This window comes from Notamacropus eugenii, chromosome 1 (genome assembly GCF_028372415.1).
Source record: "Notamacropus eugenii isolate mMacEug1 chromosome 1, mMacEug1.pri_v2, whole genome shotgun sequence".
NCBI lineage: Eukaryota > Metazoa > Chordata > Mammalia > Diprotodontia > Macropodidae > Notamacropus > Notamacropus eugenii.
The window spans coordinates 242,012,385-242,034,715 of NC_092872.1; the positions used below are offsets into that span (position 1 = coordinate 242,012,385).

The 22,331-nt window shown below is 41.9% G+C and overlaps 1 protein-coding gene across 4 annotated transcripts in view; it reads right to left on the bottom strand.

The window, feature by feature from the left end:
• CCDC33 (coiled-coil domain containing 33) overlaps positions 1-22,331 on the bottom strand; it is a 204,134-nt gene that overhangs the window by 14,500 nt on the left and 167,303 nt on the right. For 3 of the 4 annotated variants that reach the window (XM_072628380.1, XM_072628379.1, XM_072628378.1), the window contains exons 12-16: positions 21,284-21,426; positions 19,284-19,329; positions 1,014-1,224; positions 476-564; positions 135-266 (exon numbers count right to left, since the gene is read on the bottom strand). In XM_072628380.1, coding sequence (XP_072484481.1) covers positions 135-266; positions 476-564; positions 1,014-1,224; positions 19,284-19,329; positions 21,284-21,426 — 621 coding nt within the window. The remainder of the gene's footprint in view (positions 1-134; positions 267-475; positions 565-1,013; positions 1,225-19,283; positions 19,330-21,283; positions 21,427-22,331) is intronic. The other variant, XM_072628381.1, reaches the window with a different exon arrangement.

Genomic DNA, 22,331 nt, shown 5'->3' on the forward strand with positions numbered 1-22,331 from the left:
CTGCCTTTAAAATCATCCCTCCTCGATGAGCTTTCTCTGGCTAATTGGTTTTTTTGTGGGGGAGTTGACTTGAAGGCACTCTGGTCCTGGACCACTGTCTCATCCCTGTGTGCCTGACCCACAGCCAAGCCCACCTTCTCCTGGTTCTTCACAGTTTGCTCTAGCCCCTTCATTTTCTGCAGCTTGTCCTGGTACCGCTTCAAATTGTGCTGCTGCTGCTGGTGAGACTGCTGGATTAGCAACAGGTCCTTCTCCCGATCATTTTTCTGTAAAGATGGTGGGGTAGGGGTTAGGGGAGTTTTGGTACAGAGAGAAACACTGGAAACCATCCACTGGCATCCCCCTATCTTGGCCCCCACATGGTCTGATACTTCCCCCCTTGCCTCCCCACTTTGCCCCCCAGCCTCAATTTTTTACCCTCCCCTTCCTCGTCCCACCCACTTCTTGTTTCCCTGCTTTGTAAGATCCCACTCACCCGAATTAACTCGTTCTGCAGCTGCTGCACCCTATCCTTCAACCTCTTCATTTCCATGGTGCTATTGGAAAGTCTTTGCTTCATATTTGCTGTGGGGGCAGGGTGAGGGGGGGAATAGCTTAATGAGCAGTGCCAGCCCAAACAAGCCTCAGCCATCCCAAAGTCTTGTTTAGTTGGGGTCTGTATAGATCCAACAGACCAGGTCAAAAGATAAAGAACTTCTGCTGTTGGGCTCACTTTGGTAAAGCCCCCTCTCCCTTCTCATCCCTAGGACAAATTGGTCTTCCCCAGGATCCCTCTTCCCCGCAAATACAGGCCTCATTATCGAGGGGTTGGAAGGTTCCAGCCCTGAACACAGAACCTCAATGCTGTCCAAGTAGGAAAGATCATTAACACTTGCCATCATGGCAGAATGATGCCAAACTTCCATCTCCCTTTCCCCTTCTATCTACCCACCCTCTCAAAAACAAAACAACCAGGACTAGGGACCTTCCTGCTCCTGGGTCTTCTTGCATGGAGGGTCTCAAGATTTCCTCACCTATCATCTCTTCATCTTCCGCAGAGGCATGACCCATCTGCTCCTGTGTGGTCACCTGTTTCCGAAGGGAATTGTTTTCTGTCTCCAGTGTGCTCACTTGCCTACGCAGGGTCAGGATGTCATTGGCCATTTTTGTCATGGCCTTTTGGTAGTTGTCTACCTCTCTCCCAGTAGTTAATGATGGGTCTGATTGTTTGGGCTTCCCCTCCACCTGGGAAAGCAAACAATCACCATTTTCTTTAATTTTCTTGATTCAATGTATGCTTACCTGCCTTTGGCAAGTCTCTTTGCCACTCTAGGCCTCAGTTTCCTCATCTGCCAAATGAGGGAATTGGACTAAACGTCTTCTATCTCCACTCCCCAGTCCCTTCCCAAGCTCTACAACCTTTGGCCTTCACCTCCATTTTCTCAGGAATATTCCAGAAACACATTGGCCATATTTAGAATTCTAAACTATTCCCTAAAATTTGGAGGCCATTTGTGCATATAACACTAAGAAAAGAAGTTAATCACATAATGTTAGAGCTGACAGGGATTAACATTTATACCTTCTTTATTTTATGGATAGGAAAACTGAGGCCTGGAGTTATCAATTGACCTGCTACTATAGGACACTTAGTGAGTTAAAAGTCAAATTCAAGCTTCTTTCCATCTTACCATGGTGTCAATAAAAGGATTCTCCCCTGGAAATAACATAAGAAAACAAGCCAGAAATATCGGCTAAAGAGGACTCACTGCTAATTGAGACTCCATAGGATGTCATCGGAGAGGAATCCCATTTTATTTATTTTTTTTGTTTCTTAATAGTCTGCAACTTTGCTGAAGGTATAATCTCAACTGGTGTCTTTGCTGATTCTTTAGGATTTTCCAAGTATACCACTTTGCCATTAGCAAATAGGGATAGTTTTATCTACTCTTTGCCCATTTCTGACTTTACTTTTTATCTCATTACTGTTGCTAACATTTGAAGAACTATAGAATGTAATAGTGAGGAAAATGGGCATTCTTGCTTTATTACTGCATTTTTTGGAAAAACTTCTAGCATATTCCCATTGCATATGACATGATTTTGGTTTTAGACAGTTGCATTTTATGATATTAAAAAAAAGGTCCCTCTATGCCCATGCTTTATAGAGTTTGGGTCATAAAAGAATGTTGTAGCTTGTAAAAGGTTCCCACCACCCCTGCATCTTATTATATGGTTTTGGATGTTTTAGTTTTTAATGTAATTATTTCTTTTGATTGTTGTCCTAATGTTGAACCATCCTTGCATTCCTGGTATAAATCCTAGGATAAATGGAAGATTTCTTGGATAAATCACCGTAATCTATTTAAATTTTTATTTAAATTTTTTTGAATTAATATTCATTAATGATGCTGGCTTTTTGTTTTCCTTCTGTGCTCTGTCTTTCCCTGGTTTAGGTATTTGTCTCATAAAAGATCCTGGTAGAGTGCTTTCTTTTTGTTTTTGAGAATAATTTATGAAGAATGAGTAATAATTGTTTTTAGAAAGTTTGATGGAATTCTCTTGTGAATCCATCAGAACCCAGAGTTTTTAATTTAGTAGCTTCTTTATAGCTAGATCTATTTCTTTTTCTGAGATTGGGTTATTTAAGAGCTCCATCTTATCTTTTGTCATTTTGGATGTTTTATATTTTTAAGGTTTTCCTCTATTTTGTGTTCTCATTTTTGTTAGTATATAACTGTGCATAATATGTTTTGATTATTCTTTTTATTTTTTCTGGTTTTGCTGTGACTTCATTTTGCTCATTTGCCATTTCATCAATTTGTTTTTCTGCCATCTTTTAAAAAATCAGATTAGCTAAAGGTTTATAAATTTTGTCAGCCTTTTAAAAGAAGTAGCTTTTAGTTTTTATCCTTTCTGTAGGGTTTTTTGGGAGGTTTCTAGTTTTTTCTATTTTCTCCTCTAATTTTTAACATTTTCTCTTTCGTGATTAGTTTAGTTTTATTTGTTCACTTTCTAATCTTGGTTCATTAATCTTTTTCTATTTTGTTTATGCATACATATATAAACACATAAATGTAGAGAACTGATTTTCCTCCCAAGGACTGCTTTATTTTCATCCTCAAAATTTTGATGTTATTTCATCATTATAATTTTCTTTCACTGATTTGTTCTTTGACCCACTCATTATTTAGCATCAAATTGTTAAGTCTCCACTTTGGTCAATGTTTTTTGTTTGTGGTCACTAAACTAATGACTATCATTATTGAGTTAGGGTTTATAAAGGATGTATTTGCAATTTTTGCCTTTTAACATTTGTTTATTCTTTGTGCCTTAATAAGTGGTCAATATTTGTAAAAGTTCCATAAGATGCTTGGAAATATGTAAATTCTTTTGCAGTTCCATTTAGAACATGCCATGTCTTTTAGTTCTAGTTTCTCCAGCAATTTGTTCAGTTCCAAATTTTCCCTTTTGTTTATCTTTCTATTAAGACTTATCGAAAACTGAAAGAGGGACATTGAAGTTTCCTGTTACTAGTGTGTAACTCTGTTTTCTTGTAGCTCAGCTATAGTTTCCTTTATAAATCTGGATACTAAGATATTTGGAACACATATATTTATTACTGCTATTGGTTTGTTGCCTATAATTCCTTTCAGCATCATGCAGTTTTCTTATTTATCCCATTTTTTTCAATGTTTGTTTTTGCTTTATTAGATAGTATGATTACAACACCTGCTTTTTTGGACTCATTTGACATACACTAAGATGTTTACCATTTCTTCAGTTTAATTTTGTGTATATATTTGGTTTCTAAAATGTGTTTCTTGTAAGCAACACATTGTAGGGATTTGTGTTCTTATCCAGTATGTCAACTTTTCTTGTCTTATTGGTTTGTTTAATCCAGTCACATTTAAGGTTGAGAGTTAGGTTTGTAATTTCCTCCATTTGTTTCTAATGCTATTTTTAAAGGTATGATTCCTTTCCTGTTCTTCCACTATAAGTACAATACTGTGTCTCCTCAGGTGCTTTAGTTTAATATTTTTAAAGGTGGCCCTATTCCCTTTGGATCTTCCATCCTCCCCAATGACCCCCCCCCCAACATCTCAGATATTGCATCCCATTTGTTATCCCTTTCCCTTTGAAATTTGTTTTTTTTAAACGAGGTCCTTTTTCTTTCCTGCTTTAATTTGGCTATTTAATTCCTCCCCTTCTCCATTTTTATTTCCAGTTATTCAAGTAGATTTTCCCTTCTTTGCCTCCCCTTAAACTAGTTCTGTTCGTTAGTTTAAAAAATTGCTCTCTTTCTCTCTCTCCCTCTGTGCCAGTTCCTATAGGGGACAAAAATGACACTGCCCAGGGGCAAGACCCTCCCTCTCATATTCCCAAATATGCAGCCCACCACTGACCTTATATCCCTCCTCTAGTTACTTTCATCCTTCCTGTGCCTCATTTGCCTTAAAATCTCCTCCTTGAGTTGATGTTTTCCAGTCCTCCAGGTACTAGTTACCTCCAGAAGCTCCAAATTCTTCCCCACATTCTCAGGCAGGACAAGTGATCTTTCTAAGCACTAAATCCTCATAAACAACATCGAACACAAGGTCCCCATCTCCCTTCACAGGACATTTCTCTTTCCACGTAGGAGCATTCTCCAGTGGAGCTCCTTCCCCCTACCAAAGCAAGGCTTCTCTCTTCCTGCCTCCTTTCCATCCTTCCTATCACCGTACCTCTTCATTCACTCCCCTGCAGGCTCTTCTTTTCCTGAGAGACCATAGGAATCACTTTCCTTGAAAGTGTTGTGACTAAATCAGGGCACATTACTCACTCCCCTCTGCCCCACTCTTTTCCTCTCCTCTTTCTATGCACCCCTCTATTTCATAATTTAATCTCAGAAAATACATTGATTCACCTGCAGAAGGAATGCTGAGAGGTTATGTCAATAATACCTCAGAACCGTTTCTACACCATTACGTCTACCTGACTTCTGCATTCACCCTTGTCTTTGTGCGTGTTTAGAATGGAAGATCTTACTGGTCTCTCTGATGTCACTCTCTGTTGCTGTTGCTGTCCTTGACTACAGCATCCATTCATCCATTCTGCATTTTTGTTGTCTAGGGAAATCTCTTCAGGTCTAGTTTTGTTTCTAGGAATGTTTTGTATGCCTCTTTATTATTGAATATTTATCTTTTTTCATTTATGGTTAAGCTCAGATTTTCAGAGTAGGTCATTTTGTGCTGTATTCTGACCTCCTTTATTCTTCAGAACACGCTATTCCATTCTCTCTGGTGTTTCCTGATGGATGCAGAATAGTCTTAAAATTTCATTCCTCTGTATTTGAAGTCCTTTTCCCTGGTCATTTACAGAATTTGTTATTTCTGAATTAAATTGTTAAATTTAATTACTGTGTATTCTGGATTTTGTAGCCTTGGTAATTTTTTTTCTGAAGGCAATCTGTGAATTCTTTCCACTGATGTTTTTGCTTTGTATTCAGATGTTCTGGGAAATTTTCTCATATTATTTGTTGCATTATGTTGTTCAGGCTTTTTGACTTGTTTTCTTCTGGGAAACCTACATAGCCTGTCTTTGGGATCCATATATTTTGCTTGAATGGAAAGCCTATTTTCTTCAAATATAATTTTTAAGCTTCCCTTCTTCTAGATCATCCTCCACTTTCATTCATTTACATTCTCAATTATCTTGTTCTTGTTGTTTATGTTGTTTCTTTGATGAGTCCTGTCATTGCAGATTTAAGTTTTTCTATTCTGCCAATTATTTTTTCCTTGCAGGCTATAAATTCTGCTCTCATAATTCTTATTTCTCTTTTAAACCATTCGGGAACAGTGTATTATAGTTTCATACTCTCCTCCAAATCCATAGGGTCTTCTATCTCATCAAGGGTTAAATAATTTTCCTTTGTTTCAGTATTTATTCATAGACTCCTGAAATTGTTTACTAGATTGGAGGCCATATTTTCTTCTGCTATTAGTGCTTTCCTTATTAATTGATCTACTTATGCCTAAAGTTTTTGAGTTTTTTTCCTCCTGAGATCCTTGTTGATGTCAATATTCCCTACCCCTCCTTTAATTTTTCCTGTTTCTCACTTTCTGACTCTCTCCCCTTTGGTAGTGGTTTATCAGGAGGCAAGATCTCAAAGCATCTCAGCTTTCCCCCACACTAGTCAATTTTTAGTTCCCCAGTGTAGGTCTCTGTCCTGAGACTCTTTTAGTGGATAGAATTAGTACCAGATAGATGCTGGGCTCTTTCCCTCAAGCTTAGTGGTTTGCTATCTAGTCCCCCAAATATGGTGCCCTGTACCATTTCCTCCATTCCTCAATTCTCTGTCAGTAGAGAAAACTGTTGCAGTAATGCTGTTGAAATCTGGGTTGATTTCTTTCATATGGAGTTTGGCTCCCTGAAGTTCTGAGAGGAATGGGAAGGTGTCATAGGGTTAAGTTCTAGTTCAAGCTCAGACACATGTCTTACTCCTTTCCCTCAGTTTCTATGCTTTTCTGCAGAGATCTTTTGCATCATAGAATATAGAGTTCTGACCATTGAGGCCTCAGCAAATTTCTGCAGTTTGGGACTTGGATCTTGGTGGCACCAAAAAGAGGGAGGGGAAGCTGGGATATGGGATTGAGTTTTGTTGAAAGACCATAGATTAGGTTGGCTAAATCAGCCTTGCTTTGGTTGTATGGTGGGTGTTGGTATCAAGAGGGTTGAAAGTAGGCGTTAGTATGTAGAATGTTTCTTTAATCTTCTTTTGGGTTCCTGATGTCCTAGACTATGGAGAAAGCTGAAGTTGCTTTATTTCAGGCACATAATTTTTGTTTTAGAAAGGTCTGAGAGGACATGGGGGATCAGAAAAAATGGCTGGTCAGCTGTCTTGTTGATCATGTGATCTAGAGGTGACCTCTCTAAATTTCATAGGAACATAGAATCATGGATATAGAGTTGGAAGAGACTTCAGAAGTGATCTTGTCCACTCTCCTCTCATTTTATAGACGAGGCAACAGAGGCCTAGAGAAGTTAGGTGACCTTCCCAGGGTCATAGAGTTAGTAAAAAGCAAAGGGAGGAGTTAAACTCAAGTCCTATGACTCCAAATTCACTGGGCAGAGATTTTTACCTTATCCCACTAATAGATCAAGACATTTTGCTTCATGTAGCTTATGTTGCTAGGAGTTTGAGCCAGGGAATAAGTCTTCCCCATAATACAGAGGAGAGGACTAAAGCATAGTGAGAACAGTAACCTAGCTAAAGTCACACCTCCTTCTTGAGGTCCTTGGGATCTCTTTTTCTAATGGTTTCATTGGGGGTTTGCCAGAATGGGCATTTTGACCATTTTCTGGGTATTCAATTTAATGCTCACAGGACACAAGAACTCAAGAAAGAATTACACTTTAGAGAATTAGAGAGTTATGAAGGGGAAGGGGTGCTAGCATCCAAAATCTGGTCAGTTGCTTTGATTTTTTTTTCTTGTATTTTTATCCCTAGTACCTGACATAGTGACTGGAGTATTGCGGGTGCTCAATAAATACACAGTAATTAATTGGTATTTAAAAACGGACAGAGTTTTCATACCCCACTCCCTAGCATTCCAATTTTAAGATGAGGAAGACTTGGCTATATTTGGTTCAATAGCTTCTGGCAAAATGACCAAGTAATCACATCTACATCTAATTTCCTTTTGTCATCTCAAAAGAGCAAGAGAAGCACAAAATAAAATAAAAGAATAATAAGAAGAGGAAAAGAAGAAAAAGCTCAAAGAACTAAAGAAAAGAATAAAATAAAACCCACTGTAGAGCAAAAGAGAGAGATGATCATCTAGCTTCCAGAGTGGACTGTTGTTGCTGTTTGGTTGTTTCAGACTTTCTGTAACAGCAGTTGGGGTTTTCGTGGCAAAGATACTGGAGTGGTTTTCCATTTCCTTCTCCAGGTCATTTTACAAGTGAGGAAATTGAGGCAAGTAGGGTTAAATGATTTGTTCAGGGTAACACAGCTAGTATGTATCTGAGGAGGATGACTCTTCCTGACTCCAGGTCCAGCACTCTAACCATTGAACCACATAGCTGCCCCTCAAAGTGAGTTATAGTAATAACAATAAGTGGCATTTTACAGAAGTTTAAATATTTCAAAATGATTTATAAATCTGATCTCATTTTTAGGTAAATTTGATACATTTTATTTTTGAATAGTATTTTATATAAATCTGATCTCACTTTTATGTAAATTTGATACATTTTATTTTTGAATAGTATTTTATGTAAATCTGATCTCATTTTATCTTCGTCTACCCTAGAAGGTAGGTGCTATTATTACCTACAGTTTACAGATAGGAAGACCAAGTTAGGCAGAGGTCAAGTGATTTGCCTGGGGTTATATAGGTAATCAGTGTCTGAGACTATATTTGAACTCAGGTTTTCCTGACTCTAGGTTCAATATTGAATCCATTGAACCACTTAGGCCTAAGGTATAAGGAGTTAGAATATAAATGAAAGAATTAAAGAAGATATTAGGATTTTAAAAATGAGAATAAATAATAATAATTAGTAGGCAGAATAAAAAAGAAAAAAATTAAAATAAAGAATGAAATTGGAATTATATCAAAGAATTTTTAAAAGATAAGAGAATGATTTAAAACAGAAAATGACAAAAATTTAATAAAGCAATGGATAACTTAAAAAGTGAGAGTAGCAGAGACAGAACAAAAATGTGAAAATGCAATAATAAATGTTACAATAGAAGTTTTTAATAACTCACAAAATATTTCCAAATATACTTAGATTTCTTTGGATCAAAGAACACAATTTGAAGAAAGAGCTTAGTGAAACAATCTGAGAGCTATTGGTCTCTTATTAAAACTTGTTCAAAGAGACTATATATATAGGAAAATAACATAAGCAAACAGTCCATAAGTGTTGGATAAAGAGGGCGCACTGAGAGAATCCATAAGACGCTGTTAGAGAGTAATCCCAAGTTTAATTCATGTAAAAGAAGTTCCATAGCCACAATTTGAAAAATTGATAACTTTTGGTTTTGATCACTTTCTTTCCAAATATGTCTCTCCTCCCTTACATCCAGTCTTTTCCCCTTCACTCAATTATGTGAATCACTTCCAGAATAATCTTCTGAAAGAACAGAATTATTTGCTCAAGGTTGCATAACCAATCAATTTCTGAATCACTGCCTTGTCATGGGAGAGAGGCCATGTAGCTCAATGAAACTATGTGGTATGTTGTGCAAGGTTACCCAAAACAGAGAGGTCACAGTGAAAAGTTCTGATCCAGTGGAGAAGGAAATGACAAACAACTCCAGTATCTGTGCCAAGGAAACCCATGTGCCATATTAGAATGATAAATATGACACCGAATGATGTGCCACAATCCACCAGGTTACAAAGAGTCGAACACAAATGAACAACGAAACAACAGCAACAAATATAGATAATGAATGGAAAGGTTAGGATTCAAACTCAGGCCATCAGACTCAAAAATATCAGTGTTCTTTCCTCTAAATAAAGTCTATGGACTGCCATTAAAAAGAAAAAAAGAGTTTGGACCTATATTTCATTGATGTAGAGAGCTTTCTGCAGAGGAAACTCTCCCTACATTTGTGGAACTTACAATTTAAAGTCTTAGAGTGTTCCCTAAGGCACGTGCCCAGAACCACTGAGCAAATGTCAGAGGTGAGACCTGAAGCCAGAGTATCCTAACTCTGAGGCCAGCTTCCTACCCGCTCCACTATACTGTTTCTCCTGGCAGGATTCTGGTGGATGGCTTAGCATGGCTTCTGAAATCTCACCATTAATGCTTTTTTAAAGTGGCAAGGCCTACTATCTACAAGTTTCTCTATAGGAATAAAATGTGAATGTTCTAAAGGGTTTAGCAGACACCCAGGAAGAAGAGAAACTTGTATATGGTCACAGAAGTCAAGGATAATCTGGTCAGGGGAACAGTTTTTGATCAGACCTTCTAACTAATCAATTATTACTAGCATTTGGATACATTTTGAAGGATGATCCCCTAGAGCAGTATTGAAAGAAACAGAAACAGCCGAGTAGAAGCTAACTGCCTTCCTAAGTGGGGATTCAATTCAACAAACATTATTAAACTTGGTATGTATGGGGGGCAGGGAGGGGAAGATGCAAAGTGTAATGATTTAAATCTCACATCAGATCCTTCCTAACTGGGTGACTCTGGACAAGTCATAACTTCTGAACCAGCATCTACCTCCCCTTGTTGTTGTGAGGATAAAATAACAATTGTAAAAGTGACCTGTATAAAGTGTTATATAAATGTTATAATTCTCATCTCTTTGAGATCCATTAGGCTCCAATAAGATATTCTGCTTGTGGACTACTCTACTCACTATCCTTCCTTTCCTCTCCCTATCCTCCACCCCCTCTCAACCCTGCCCCTTTATCTTCTAAGCTGGAATCTTACATGCCTCATAATTAACAATGGGAGACCGTACATTGTCCAGTCTCCAGCATCTTCTTGAAATGTCAGATGTGGGATGTCAGTTGGACACACTTTCTAGGGAATTAACATTTATTATCTCACTTGATTCTCACAAACACCTTGAGAAATAGGTCCTATTATTATTCTCCTTTTACAGATGAGGAAACTGAGGCAAACAGAGGTTAAATGACTTGACCAGGGTCACACAGCTAGTAACTGTCTGGTTCCAAATTTAAACTCAGTTCTTCTTGACTCCAGGCTCAGTACTCTACCCAGGTGCTCCTATACTGAATTCATGGAGGATTTGTTAACCTGGGACCTGTAAACCTCAAAGAAATGTGTGGACAGATTTCAGTGGCTCTATGAACTTGGAGGGCAGCCAGATGGCACAGTAGATAGAGTGTCTGGAGTCAGGAAAACTCACCTTCCTGAGTTCAAATCTGGCCTCAGATACTTGCTAGCTGTGTGACCCTAGACAAGTCACTTTACCCTGTTTAGCTCAGTTTCCTCATCTGTAAAATGAGCAGGGGAAGAAAATGGCAAAGTACTCCAGTATCTTTGCCAGGAACACCCCAAATGGGGTCACAGAATCAAACATGAGTGAGCCACAAAATGAATCTGGAGGGGGAAATGACATTTTTATTTCAAAATAGTTTCATTTGTAGTCCTAAGTATTTTATTTTATGCATTTAAAACTATGATTCTGAGAAAAAACGCATCTATAGGCTCCACCAAAGATGTGCAGGACACACAAAAGGTTACAGACTCTGGGCAGAGTAACCTGGGTGTGCTGATCCTGAGGACAATCTCTTATTAGATGGTCATTGCCCCCATTCTTCTTCCTTCCAGGGCCTGAAGTTCCCTATGCCTAGAGATCTTTCCCTGAGACCTACTTGCCTCCTTCTACGCTGGCTTCTGAGACCCAGAAGTATGGAATCATAGAATCATAGTGTTTAGAACTAGAAAGAATTTTACAGCTTAGGAAATTGACATCCAAGGAAACTGAGGCTCAGAAAGGTGACATTTTGCTCAAGGTTGCACAGAGCTGGCTAAGTCAGAACTTAAACCTCTCATTTCAAGGCTACGCTGTTTGCTGCAATAAGGTCGTGCGCCTCTTTGCCCTTGTCCCTATTCCCAAGCACCTTATGCCTTTGTATTATACATAATCAGTTAACTAACTACATATCAGTGTCAAATCCTCCTCCTTTGAGATGTCAAGGAAATGCTAAACACCTGCCCTGTTCCACCTCACAAAGAGCTGAATTCAGTTTGATAGCCGCGCCACTCCTCAAAAGTCCGCTTTCCTTGTAATGAGCCCCTAGACGTTCCCCTCCCTGGTAGCATGATTCTCTGGGTCAAATAAAGGCTTAATTTACTAGATGATTAATAAGATTCCTATGATTCCAAAGGGGCTGGTTCTACATATGGCTTCAGTTGCCCTTTCTGTAGAAGGATTGGAGCAGGTGGCCTCTGTTTCCTGAAGGAGTTGGGAGCAGAAATTTCTTAGGGAACTTTATGACTTTCTTTTCTCAGGAACTTTTATGAAATGAGGAAGTTGAGCTTGCTTTGGTAACTGAGGGAACTTAGAGTTCTGAGACTTGCTGTCCTTGGAGAGAGGAGGATCAGGAGGAGGGAGTGGGGCACAATTCAGTAAATGAATCCAAGACAAATTTTTTTGTGTTCTCATGGGGCTTTGTGCCAATACAGTCTTGGCCTTGCCTGACTTCATCTGCTATTGGGAAAAAAGTGGTTGGGGAGGGGGTGTAGGGTTACATTTCTAGGCACACTTGATGGGTGATAAGCACCTTTCCTATACCCAAGATAAATGGCAGCCTTTCCCTCTGTCTCCCAGTCCCCTCAACTCAGATCTATCTCCTCTCCCAACACTGACGCAATCAGGACTTGGTGAGAACCTATCTGACTTTTTCTAATCAGTGACGGTTGAAATAACCTGGTAACCTTCCCTTTATCCTGCAGAGGTCACAGCAAGTGGATGAGGCCAGTCAGAGAGCCAGAATGCAGGTCCTGGTGGAAGGGTAATATGGGAGCTGGCTTGTTCGATCCAGGAAGGATAAAAGAGGGAGTTTTAGGCTTGAGAGAATAGAGCTGTCTTTGTTAGGTGGTATAGACTCTGGAGGTGTCTGGACACAGGCTGAATGGTCCCTTGCATGAAAGGGAATCCTTTTTCAGGTATGGGTTAGACTGGATATCTGCCAAGATCCCTTTCAGCTCTGAAATTCAGTGGTTTTTTGTTCTGACCAAACAACTCCCAGAGAAAAAGTCTCACCAAGGCGATCCCTGCCTCTTATTCTGAGGTCTGCTTTATCCACACCCTTCAAAGTTTCAGTCTTTCCTCCTACTCCTACCCACATGTACTCTGGGGATGATTTGGGTGGGTCCTAGAAGGGAGAGGAATATCCCAGTGTGAGGTGGTGAGGTGAGTGGTATGTGCTGAGACTGGAGGGGAGTTGAGCATTCTGCTCTCTCACCCCGGGTCACTCCCCTGTCACTGTTGGAATACACCTTTAAAGAACTTGAAGTTCCAGTGCATGGTATAGAGCACGATGGTGTGCAGACATGAGTTCTCTCTACCCATGGTGCGTGCTCCTCACCTCCACCCTACACCAGCTGGCCTGACAGGACCTTGGGAGATACCCAGCTGAGATAGGGAAGCAGAGCCACATCAGCCCTGACCTGCTCAGCCTTGCTACCCTTCCCCCGCAACACCACCCCTGTCCCAGCATCAGGGCCTCTGCGTCACTGCCAAAGCCTTGGGCTGCTCAGGCTTTTTGAATAAACAAACTACTTGGGGCAGCCAGTTCCCAACTCAGATTTCTCTCCTTGGCTGTGTGCCACACCTCCCTCCCCTACCAGCCAGGCAGACTCTGAACAGAGACCTAATTCCCTTTCTCAGTCTTTGCTGCCTCCTACCAGACAACCATCACTTACATACCTGGAAGACCAGGAATACAGGCAGATTTCTACCCTCTGAGCATGCTCTCTCTCTCTCTCTCCTCTCTCTCTCTCTCTCTCTCTCTCTCAGTGCTGATTAAGCGACTACTATGTGCCAGACAGTGTTAGATGCTAAAGATATAGACACAAAAGTGCAAGAGTTCCTGCTGTTATTCTTTTGAGGAGGAACAAAATATCAGTAAATGAATAATTCATACAAAGTAAATAATTTTGGTGGGGGTGGGGGAGGTGAAGGGACTAATCACTGGGAGAATCAGGATAAGCCTCTATAAGAGGTGACCCTGGAGCTGAACCCTGAAATCAGCCGACGATTCTCTAAGATGTCACTGAGAAGAGCGACACCGTACAAAGTCGTTTTGCTTCTTTTTACAACACATTGAATTATATTACAACACATTGATTATAACACAATGAATCTTGTAGGGGTTTAAAGAAGATAGGGAAACGGGAGATGTAATGCTATGTACAAGGAACAAACAGCCCGCAGGTCAGTTTGATTGTATCATAGAATGTTTGAAGGGGAGAAATGTTTGAGAAGCATGGAAAGGGGAGGCTGGAGCCACACTTCAAGGAGCTTTAGAAACCAAATGGAGAAGTCTGTACTTTACCCTAAGCATAATAGGGAGCTGCTGGAACTTCTTGAGCAGGGCAGTAACTTAATTAGACCTGTGTTTTAGGAATGTCAGTCCTTCTCTGCCCCTCCTCCCAGATATCCAGGAACAGATATCTGTTCCAGGCAGAGATGAATTTGTTTCCTGTTCCTCTACTTCTCTCCCTCTACCAATTCCTTTCCCTACCAGGTACTAAGGATCCCAAGAAGCTCAAATCTTTTTTTGCCAGGATGGATAGTATCTGATAACCTCCTTCTCCCTGAGGCAGGAAAGATACTGAGAGGTCAATGCTGAAACTCAAAGAAAAGAATCACAAGATTATAAGATTATCAATTTAGACCTGGAAGAAACCTTGGAAGTAGAGAACGAGGCCCCATCTTGTGCAGAGGAGAAAGCTAGCCCACACGTGACTTCAGACAGGCAGTAAGTAACCGAGCTGGGATTTGGACCCAGGTCTTCTTTAAGTTCCTCTGAGACTCATTGTTTGGGCAGTTTAGAACTTCATTCATTCATCTCTTTATTCATTCAATCATGTTTGGTCTTAGTCTTATTCTCTATGTTCACATACTTGTCGATCACCAGCACAAAGTCTAGTACAGTGCTAGGAAATTCAATTCAAATCAATGAGCATTTATAATATACCAGGTAGGGATACAAAATTAAATCCAAACAGTCCCCACCCTCCGGGGAAACAAGGTGCAGCACGGATAACTATGAAATATATGCAAGGTAAATGAAAAACAATTTGAGGAAGGCAGGGGAACCCTAACAACTGGGTGGGGGGAGAATCAGCAAAGGACTCAATGAGGAGGCACAGGAGGAAATGGCACTTAGGTAGGGCTTTGGCGGAACCTAGGGATGCCATTTCCAGGCTGATGCAGTGAAACGTTGCCTACAGGGAACAGGAACTGGGCTGGTTCGGTTGGAACATACAGTCCACATAGAGGGGGAATGATGTTGAACCTGTCTGGAAAGATCAGTTAGACTCAGACTGTGATGAGCATTAAATCCCCAGAGTATCTTATGGCTCTCTCAAGAAATGCTCGGTCATCCTCACCAGCTAGAGTAGACTTGATTGTTGATTGAAAGGACAATCTTTTAAGGATCTGCTTGGGTGCTATGGCCAAAGAAATCACCACCTATTGGTTAAATGGACCAATAGATCCTACTTCAGCAAAACTTCTCATGTCTATTTTCAACTCTGCCCTCTCCATCCCTCCCAAAAAACACAAGGTTTCATTACCAGACACCCAGACTATTGCAACAACTCCCATTAGTCAACCAACAAACCTTTGTTAAGCTTGTACTCTGCTGTGCTAGGCACTAGAGACGCAAAGGCAAAAGTAAAGCAGACCCTGCCTTCAAGGAACTCACAATCTAACCTCTTGAAGGGTCTTTCCTCCTCCATTCCCTCCCCTCTTCTCACATCACTGCCAGACTAACATTCCCTAGGGTATAATTTGGTCACAGTCATCTGTTGGCTCAAAAACTCTTCAGGACCTCCCCCCAACCCCAAAGCTCACTGAGTAAATACATAAAATTTGTTTATAGAATAAGGTTTACAAAGCACTTTCCTCTCAGCAATCCTGTGAAGTAGGAATGCAAAAATACAGAGACTTGTGATTCAGTCAGTCCTAGGTATTTCCAAGGGGGACATTCCCTCCACTGACACACATTAACCCATCAGCGGCTTGGGACCTAAATCCTAGGGAGTTGCTAGAGGCAAAGGAAAGTGAAGTGACTTGTCTAGGATTACACATCTAGTAGGTGACAGTCAGGAATTAAAAAAACAGCTCTTACTTACCTTATCTCTTGTGCCATGCTATGAGTCACTATGATAATTGACCTTTTTATAGCACTTTAAGGTTTGCAAAGTACTGTATAAATATCTCATTTGATTGTTCCAATAACCGGGATGGTAGGTGCTGTTCTTTCCCCCATTATGCAAAGGAGGAAACTGAGGCCAAGAAGATTAAGTTACATGACCAGGAAGTCACAGTTAAGGAAGTATCTGAGGTTAGATTTGAACTCAGGTCTTCCTGCCTCCAAGCCCAACATTCTGTCCATGATGCCATGTTGGGAGGTAGGTAACAGAGTAGTAATAGTAGCTGGCATTTCTAGGGTACCTTAAGATTTTTCAAAGTGCTTTAGGTATAGGATTCTCATTTGATGGGCACCATAGGTATCATCATCTGAATTTTACAAATGAGGAAAATGAGGTTTAGAGACAGTAAGTTCACTTGTGAGAGGTAGGAATTGAACCCAGGTCTCTTGACTCTGCCTTAGGATGGCGTTCAAGGCCTCCACAGCTTAGAACCACACCTCATGTCTGAGGACTCCATCCCATCCCATTTCTTAACCTGCTTTCTATTCTCCATCCCCATTGAACTCCTTCCTGTCCCCCACGGCCACCCCCAGCTCTGCTGCCCAGGGCAGACTCTCATTCCTTGGCTTGAAGTCAAGGATGGGCCGAACCCTCTCCAGAGAGGCATTGTTCTTCTACAATCTGACAGATTTCATGGAGACCCCATAGGAGATGGCCCTCATAAGGCACCGGTTCCAACAGGTATCTTTGAGTCTTAAGTCTTTTGGGCAGTGCAGGAATTTACACTTCTCTCTTTGCCCAGCAGAGGGAGGCCACCTCCCACAAACGATCTTGCCTCAAGCTTAGACCTCTGTTCTAAGGAACTGGAAGCTACTTTTTAGCTGGAAGGAAGAGGGACCTGGGTACCTTGAAGAACCCTGATTTATGGACCCTTTCCTATGGTGGAAGGTGCGGAGGGAGTTCCAGGGCCTGAACTTTTTAAGCAACCTCCTCCTCCTCTCCCCCACCTCCTTGAGGATAGGAATGATGGCAGACTTAAAAGTCTAGGCATCCAGGCCTGAATCCTACTCACTCCCTGTGTGGCCTTGGGTAAGTCATTGCCCTTTTGAGCATCATCTGTAAAAATGAGTAAATTGGACAAGATGCTCTCTAAGCTATCTATGATTCTGGAGAACCTTCCCAAGCCCTATCTCTCCCCTATTCTTAGACAAGGGTCTCTAATCTCTAGTGAGAGACAGTCATGACTTAGTGGGGAGGTGGAAAGAGCCTGGACCCAGACTCAGAAGATCTGGGTTTGAATTGATCTGATATTGTGTAACCATAGACAAGTTGCTTAATTGCTCTGTGCCTCAGTTTCTTCATAGGTTAAATTGTGGGGAAAGTACCATGTGAACCTTATCCTAATAGAAATGGAAGTAGTTATTGGTGCTATCTACAAGCCTATGAAAAAATGAACTGGCAGGGAAGAAAACCCAGAGAAATGGGATCCATTCAGTCCCTACCCCTGAACTTAAAGGGACCAGTATTCATGCCATCCCTCCTCACACAATTTCTCAATTGATTCTATTTCTTTCTTTAAGTTTTTTTATTCTATTTATTATTTCTATTCTATTTATCCCCCACTTTTTTCCCCAGGGAAACTTGAAGAGGCCAGGGTGCTTGTAGGGTCTCTGTTACTTTCCTGGGTGACCTTAGGCAGGTCAATTTGACTTTTCTAATCATAATTTCTTTACCTTGAAAACAAGGAATAAGCTGGGCCCTACTTAGCTCCCTCTACCTCAAAGGGCTTTAGGAAAGATTGAAGGAGAGAAGGAATAAAATCAGAAAATTATACAATCATTCAACATCCAGAGCTGGAAGGATTATTAGAAGTTTCCTTGGTGAATTCCCATCTCCCACTTTATTGATGGGAAAATGAAGCCCAGAATCACCCCTCCCCACCCCAGTCTAGAACTTGGATCCCATTTGAATATCCTTGGAAGACTTGAAAACATCCCATGTAGTGGTGCACAGTAGGTATTGAGTAAACATTTATGAGTCACAGATTCAAGGACAATGAGTAGGTATGGATTATTCCATGGACAAGGAGTCTTACTGGTGAAGATGGGAAAGTAGCACGGGGTAATGGAGGGGAGTAGAGCAAGGGAAGAACCATAGACCTGGAGCACCTCTAAGGTAAGACAGATGGCATCTTATGAGCACATACATGGAGGCATTCACAAGCAGGAACACATGTCTTTTCACACCCAGAGTTCTCTGAAATCTAGGGGGAAATGGGAAGAGCTGCTAACCCCCTCTGGGCAGAAGCCCTGTCTCTCACTGTCTGGAGTGAGGTGCTAGGAATAAAAAAACCCAAAAAAACCATTGTTTCTACCTAAAGAAGAATGAACGTTCAAGCTGGAAGGGAGGCAATGCTACACCTTTTAGAGACTGGAAAACTGAGGCAGGAGGGGATGTTGTCTCCCCAGGAAGTCACTGAACCACAGAAGCCAGATCTGATCTTCAGGTTTTACAAGGACTGTGAGCTGTCTGCCTTTTAATCATTCAGCCAGCTGCTCAGTCAGTAAGGCAACAACTATTTTTATTAAGTGTTGACTGGGGAAGAAAAAGGGCCACCGGCTTACTTCTCCACCTCTCTTCTGGGTAAATTTTCTCCTCTATCAGAAGGATAGAAGAAACACATGTGAAACCCTGGAGTTGATGGAGACCTCAGAGACCACATAGTCCAATATCCTCATTTTGTGGAAGAGGGAAACTGAGGCTAAGGGAGAGGAAGTGTTTTGCCTGAGGTCACACAGATAGTTAATTATCAGAGGTAGGATTTGAATCCATGTCCTATGACTACTGGGAATTGTATGTAAGTCTGATTGCCAGTTGTTGCCTGGCTCTGTGTGTATGAGTATATGTGTGTGTGTGTGTATAGGTGTGTCTGTGAGACCTGGGATTTCATCTGTGTAAGGGAACCAACCCATAGTAAATAAAATAAGCCCACAGAGGTTAAGTAACCTGTCCAAAGTCACATAGGTAGTAAGTGGAAGAGGTAGGTTTTGAACTTAGCCTTTCTGACTATAGAGATATTTCTTCCATATTATGCTGCCCTGATGTACCTGCCTAACTAGAGAACCATTCAGTTTAGTTTGCTAGCTGGTCTTCTCTGCCTTCACAAAAAGCTTGTTTTCCTTTCTCTAACCTTCTCCGTGTCACCTTTAGATTTTCAGAGGAAATCCTCTCCTTGCCAACATACACCTCCATTTTCCTTTTGTACCCACACTCATGCCCTTGAGAGATCGATCTCAAAGCACCCTTAAACCAGAGGCACTGGTTCATCAATATGGGAAGTACCTGCCTCTGGCCAGACTTAGGACATAGAGCCTGAAGTTGTGTCCAGGAGAGGGCCCAGAGTTCTGTCTACCCAGTGCATAGATCTCAGAGCTACTCACCTCATACTGATGGTCTTGGCTGTCTGAGGGTTCCGAATAATAAAAACTGCAGAGAATAAGAAGGTGGCCAGTCACAGGAGGGAACTGGAGGGCCCGGACCACTCTGGGGAGGAACACATGCTCCCCAAAGGGGGCTCTGCTCCCATTCTGTTCCCATGAACAGCTCCACCATCTAGAAATGATTGGCCCCTTGCTGCCTCCCCAGAATTCACTCACACCTATATCTCTCCCTCCCCTCCTCTAGCCCCCAAGTCTGGACCTCCTCGCTGCCATGGAAACCCTGGCCCCTTGGATTCCTCTGTGGCCCCTCAGATTTTCCAAGCAAGTTTCGGACTTTGAAAGTCAGAGCTGTCCCCTCAATGATTTACCTCTGGGCTCATTTGCTTCCATTATTTTTTTCCCCTTATCCACTCCCCAGTCTCTTTTTCCTCAGGTATCTCATTTGCCTGGCACAGACATGATCTTTTCCCATATCCTTTTTTTCTGACTTTTTAACTTCACAGCTTGGACTCATCTCCTCCAGGAAGACTTCCTTGATACACACCAAGCAAACAATAACCCTACAGCTCATCCCTACATCTTCCCTCAGTGTAATGACAATGTAGGTTCTCTCTCTCTCTCTCTGTCTCTCTCTCTCTCTGTCGTTCTCTCCCTACTCTCTTTATCTCTCTCTGTCCCTACCCCAACTTCCCTTCTTTTCCCTCTTTCCTCCATCTACCTCCCTCTCTTCCCCTCTCTCCTTTTTCCCTCTCCTCTTCTATCTCCCTCCTTTCTTACCCTCTCTCTCCATCCCTCTTTCTCTCTCCCACTTCTCTCCCTCTCCATATCTCTTTGTCTTTGTTTCTCTCTCCCCTCCCCTTTCTCTCCATCCTCTTCTCTCCTTCTACCCTTCTTCTTTCTCCCTCCTCCCCTTCCCTCATCCTGACTTCATCTTTTCTCTCCTTTCCTTCTCTTCTCTTTAGACTATAAGCTCCCTGAGGACAGAAATATGGCTTTATTTCTCCTCTGCACCCCTAGAGGTCTCAGTACGGGGAAAGGGTGTTGCTGAGGACTTACTTGACTCACTCAGTGTTGGCAGTAAGGAAACAAATATAGTCAAAGTGTCTTGGTTCTGGCTCTATTAATTTGGAGCATGTGATAATGAACAGTTTCCCTTTGTGCTTTTGATGAAGAAAGGTCCCAAGCAGCAGAATGAGGTTGCTTGGGAAATGTGTAAATGGCTTAAGATGCCAAATTATTCCTGTGTACTTTGACATAACCCATTTATTTACATCCGATTAATTGATATAGCCTCTAAGACAGCAGAGAGAAGCTAAGGCATAAGTCTTTGTTATCTGATTATTTGGTGAATTGTGTATCCCTCTCTAACCCTTGAAGAAGGTCACCTAAGGGCTACCACTAAGCAACATTTTATGGATCAGAGGTCATTTAGTCCCATCCTCTCATTTTACAGATGAGGAAACTGAGGCCTAGGGAAGCTAAGTGACTTGCCCAAGGTCACACAGAAATCGATGGAGGTAGGATTCATACCCAGGCCTTCTGACTCAAGAGTCAGTGAGCTTTCTGCTTTGCCTCTACTCTTGTTGGCCATGGGTACTACCAATGCCTCAGATTTAGAGCTGAAAGGGACCCCAGAGGTCAATTAGTCTAACCCATCCATTGTACAGATGAGGAAACTGACACTCAGAGAGTGATGTACTCTAAGGATACATAGGAGTTCAATAACAGAGTTGGGATCTGAATCCAGGTCTCAAATCAGGATGTTTTTTCTTACTATAATATGTTGGTATGCCCAGAGTTGGGCCTGAAACTAATAAGTCTAGATCTGACAAAAATTTTTGACAATTCAGTCCTGACCTCCTCTGCCAAGATTCTAAATTTGTGAGTGGAGCTGGGCTCCATCTGTTCTGGACAGGGATTGAGCTCCCCTAGGGCCCTGCCTCTGGTTGTCTCCCCCCCACCCCCATGCCCACCCCCTCCAGTTCTGAAGTCCTCCATACCTGCTATTCAGATGCACCTTCCCATAAGGTAGGTGGGAGTACTCATCTATCTCTTCATGGGGCCACACCTTGAAGGGCTGGGACCTTGACTGCATCTTGTGTGTGACCTTCTGATATGGCCAATATAGGCTGAAATCTTCCAGCTGTAGAACCCGATCAAGCCACTGGTCACTAACCTGTGGCCTGGGTGAGACCTCTCTGCCCTGACCTTTCACACTGACCTCAACTCAGAGCCCTCTTATCTACCAGACACCTTTAAGATAGAGCTCCTGGGAAAGGGAACCCTTTTTATAGGAGGCAAAGTGGAAACACATTGGGAAAGTCAAATCAGCCAAGGATGGTAGGTCCTTAGGTTGGGAGTGGCCCTAAATGGGGGCTGTCTGTTTGTTGTAATGGGTAGGATCAGGACCACGAAGAGGCTCGGTGAGCGCTAGTTGGGTGAGGGGACACATTTTCCCTTATGGGGGCTTAATTCCTTTTTCCTTTTGGACCTGACCTGTGATTTCATTAGTTTAAGGAAATCCCTATGAGGAAATTCCCTCTTCCAGTGCAGTGACTTGCTTGGGGGAATCACCCAATGAGCACTTTTCCTGATTCTAAGGTCAGCTCCCTAAACTATACCAGACCATTTGCCAGGCTGCTGCCAGGGGAAGTTGGAGGAGCAGATGTCAGTGTCCTGGAATTAAATGTGTCTGCTCCTCTGTAGCATGAGATCCAAGGGGAGAAAGTCACCTTGGAAACCAGCCTTCACCCAGAGAGGGCCAGGAGGGATATGGGGAGGGGCAGAGATTGGGGGCCATCGGTGGCTCTCCTCATGGTGCCCTCTGGGTACGGTGGAAAGGGGGGACACAGGGAAGTGCTCGGGATGAAACACCATTTTTCTCTATAGACATATCCAGGCCACAAGACTCTGGGCAAGTCACTTAATATCTCATTTGCAGTTCAGATTTTAGAGTGAGTACTCATTTTGTGAAGCAGCTCATCTCTTTTTCCTCTAGTCAAGGGGCTTCTCATTTGTTAAGCACAAGCTGTATGCCCAAGCCAGGAG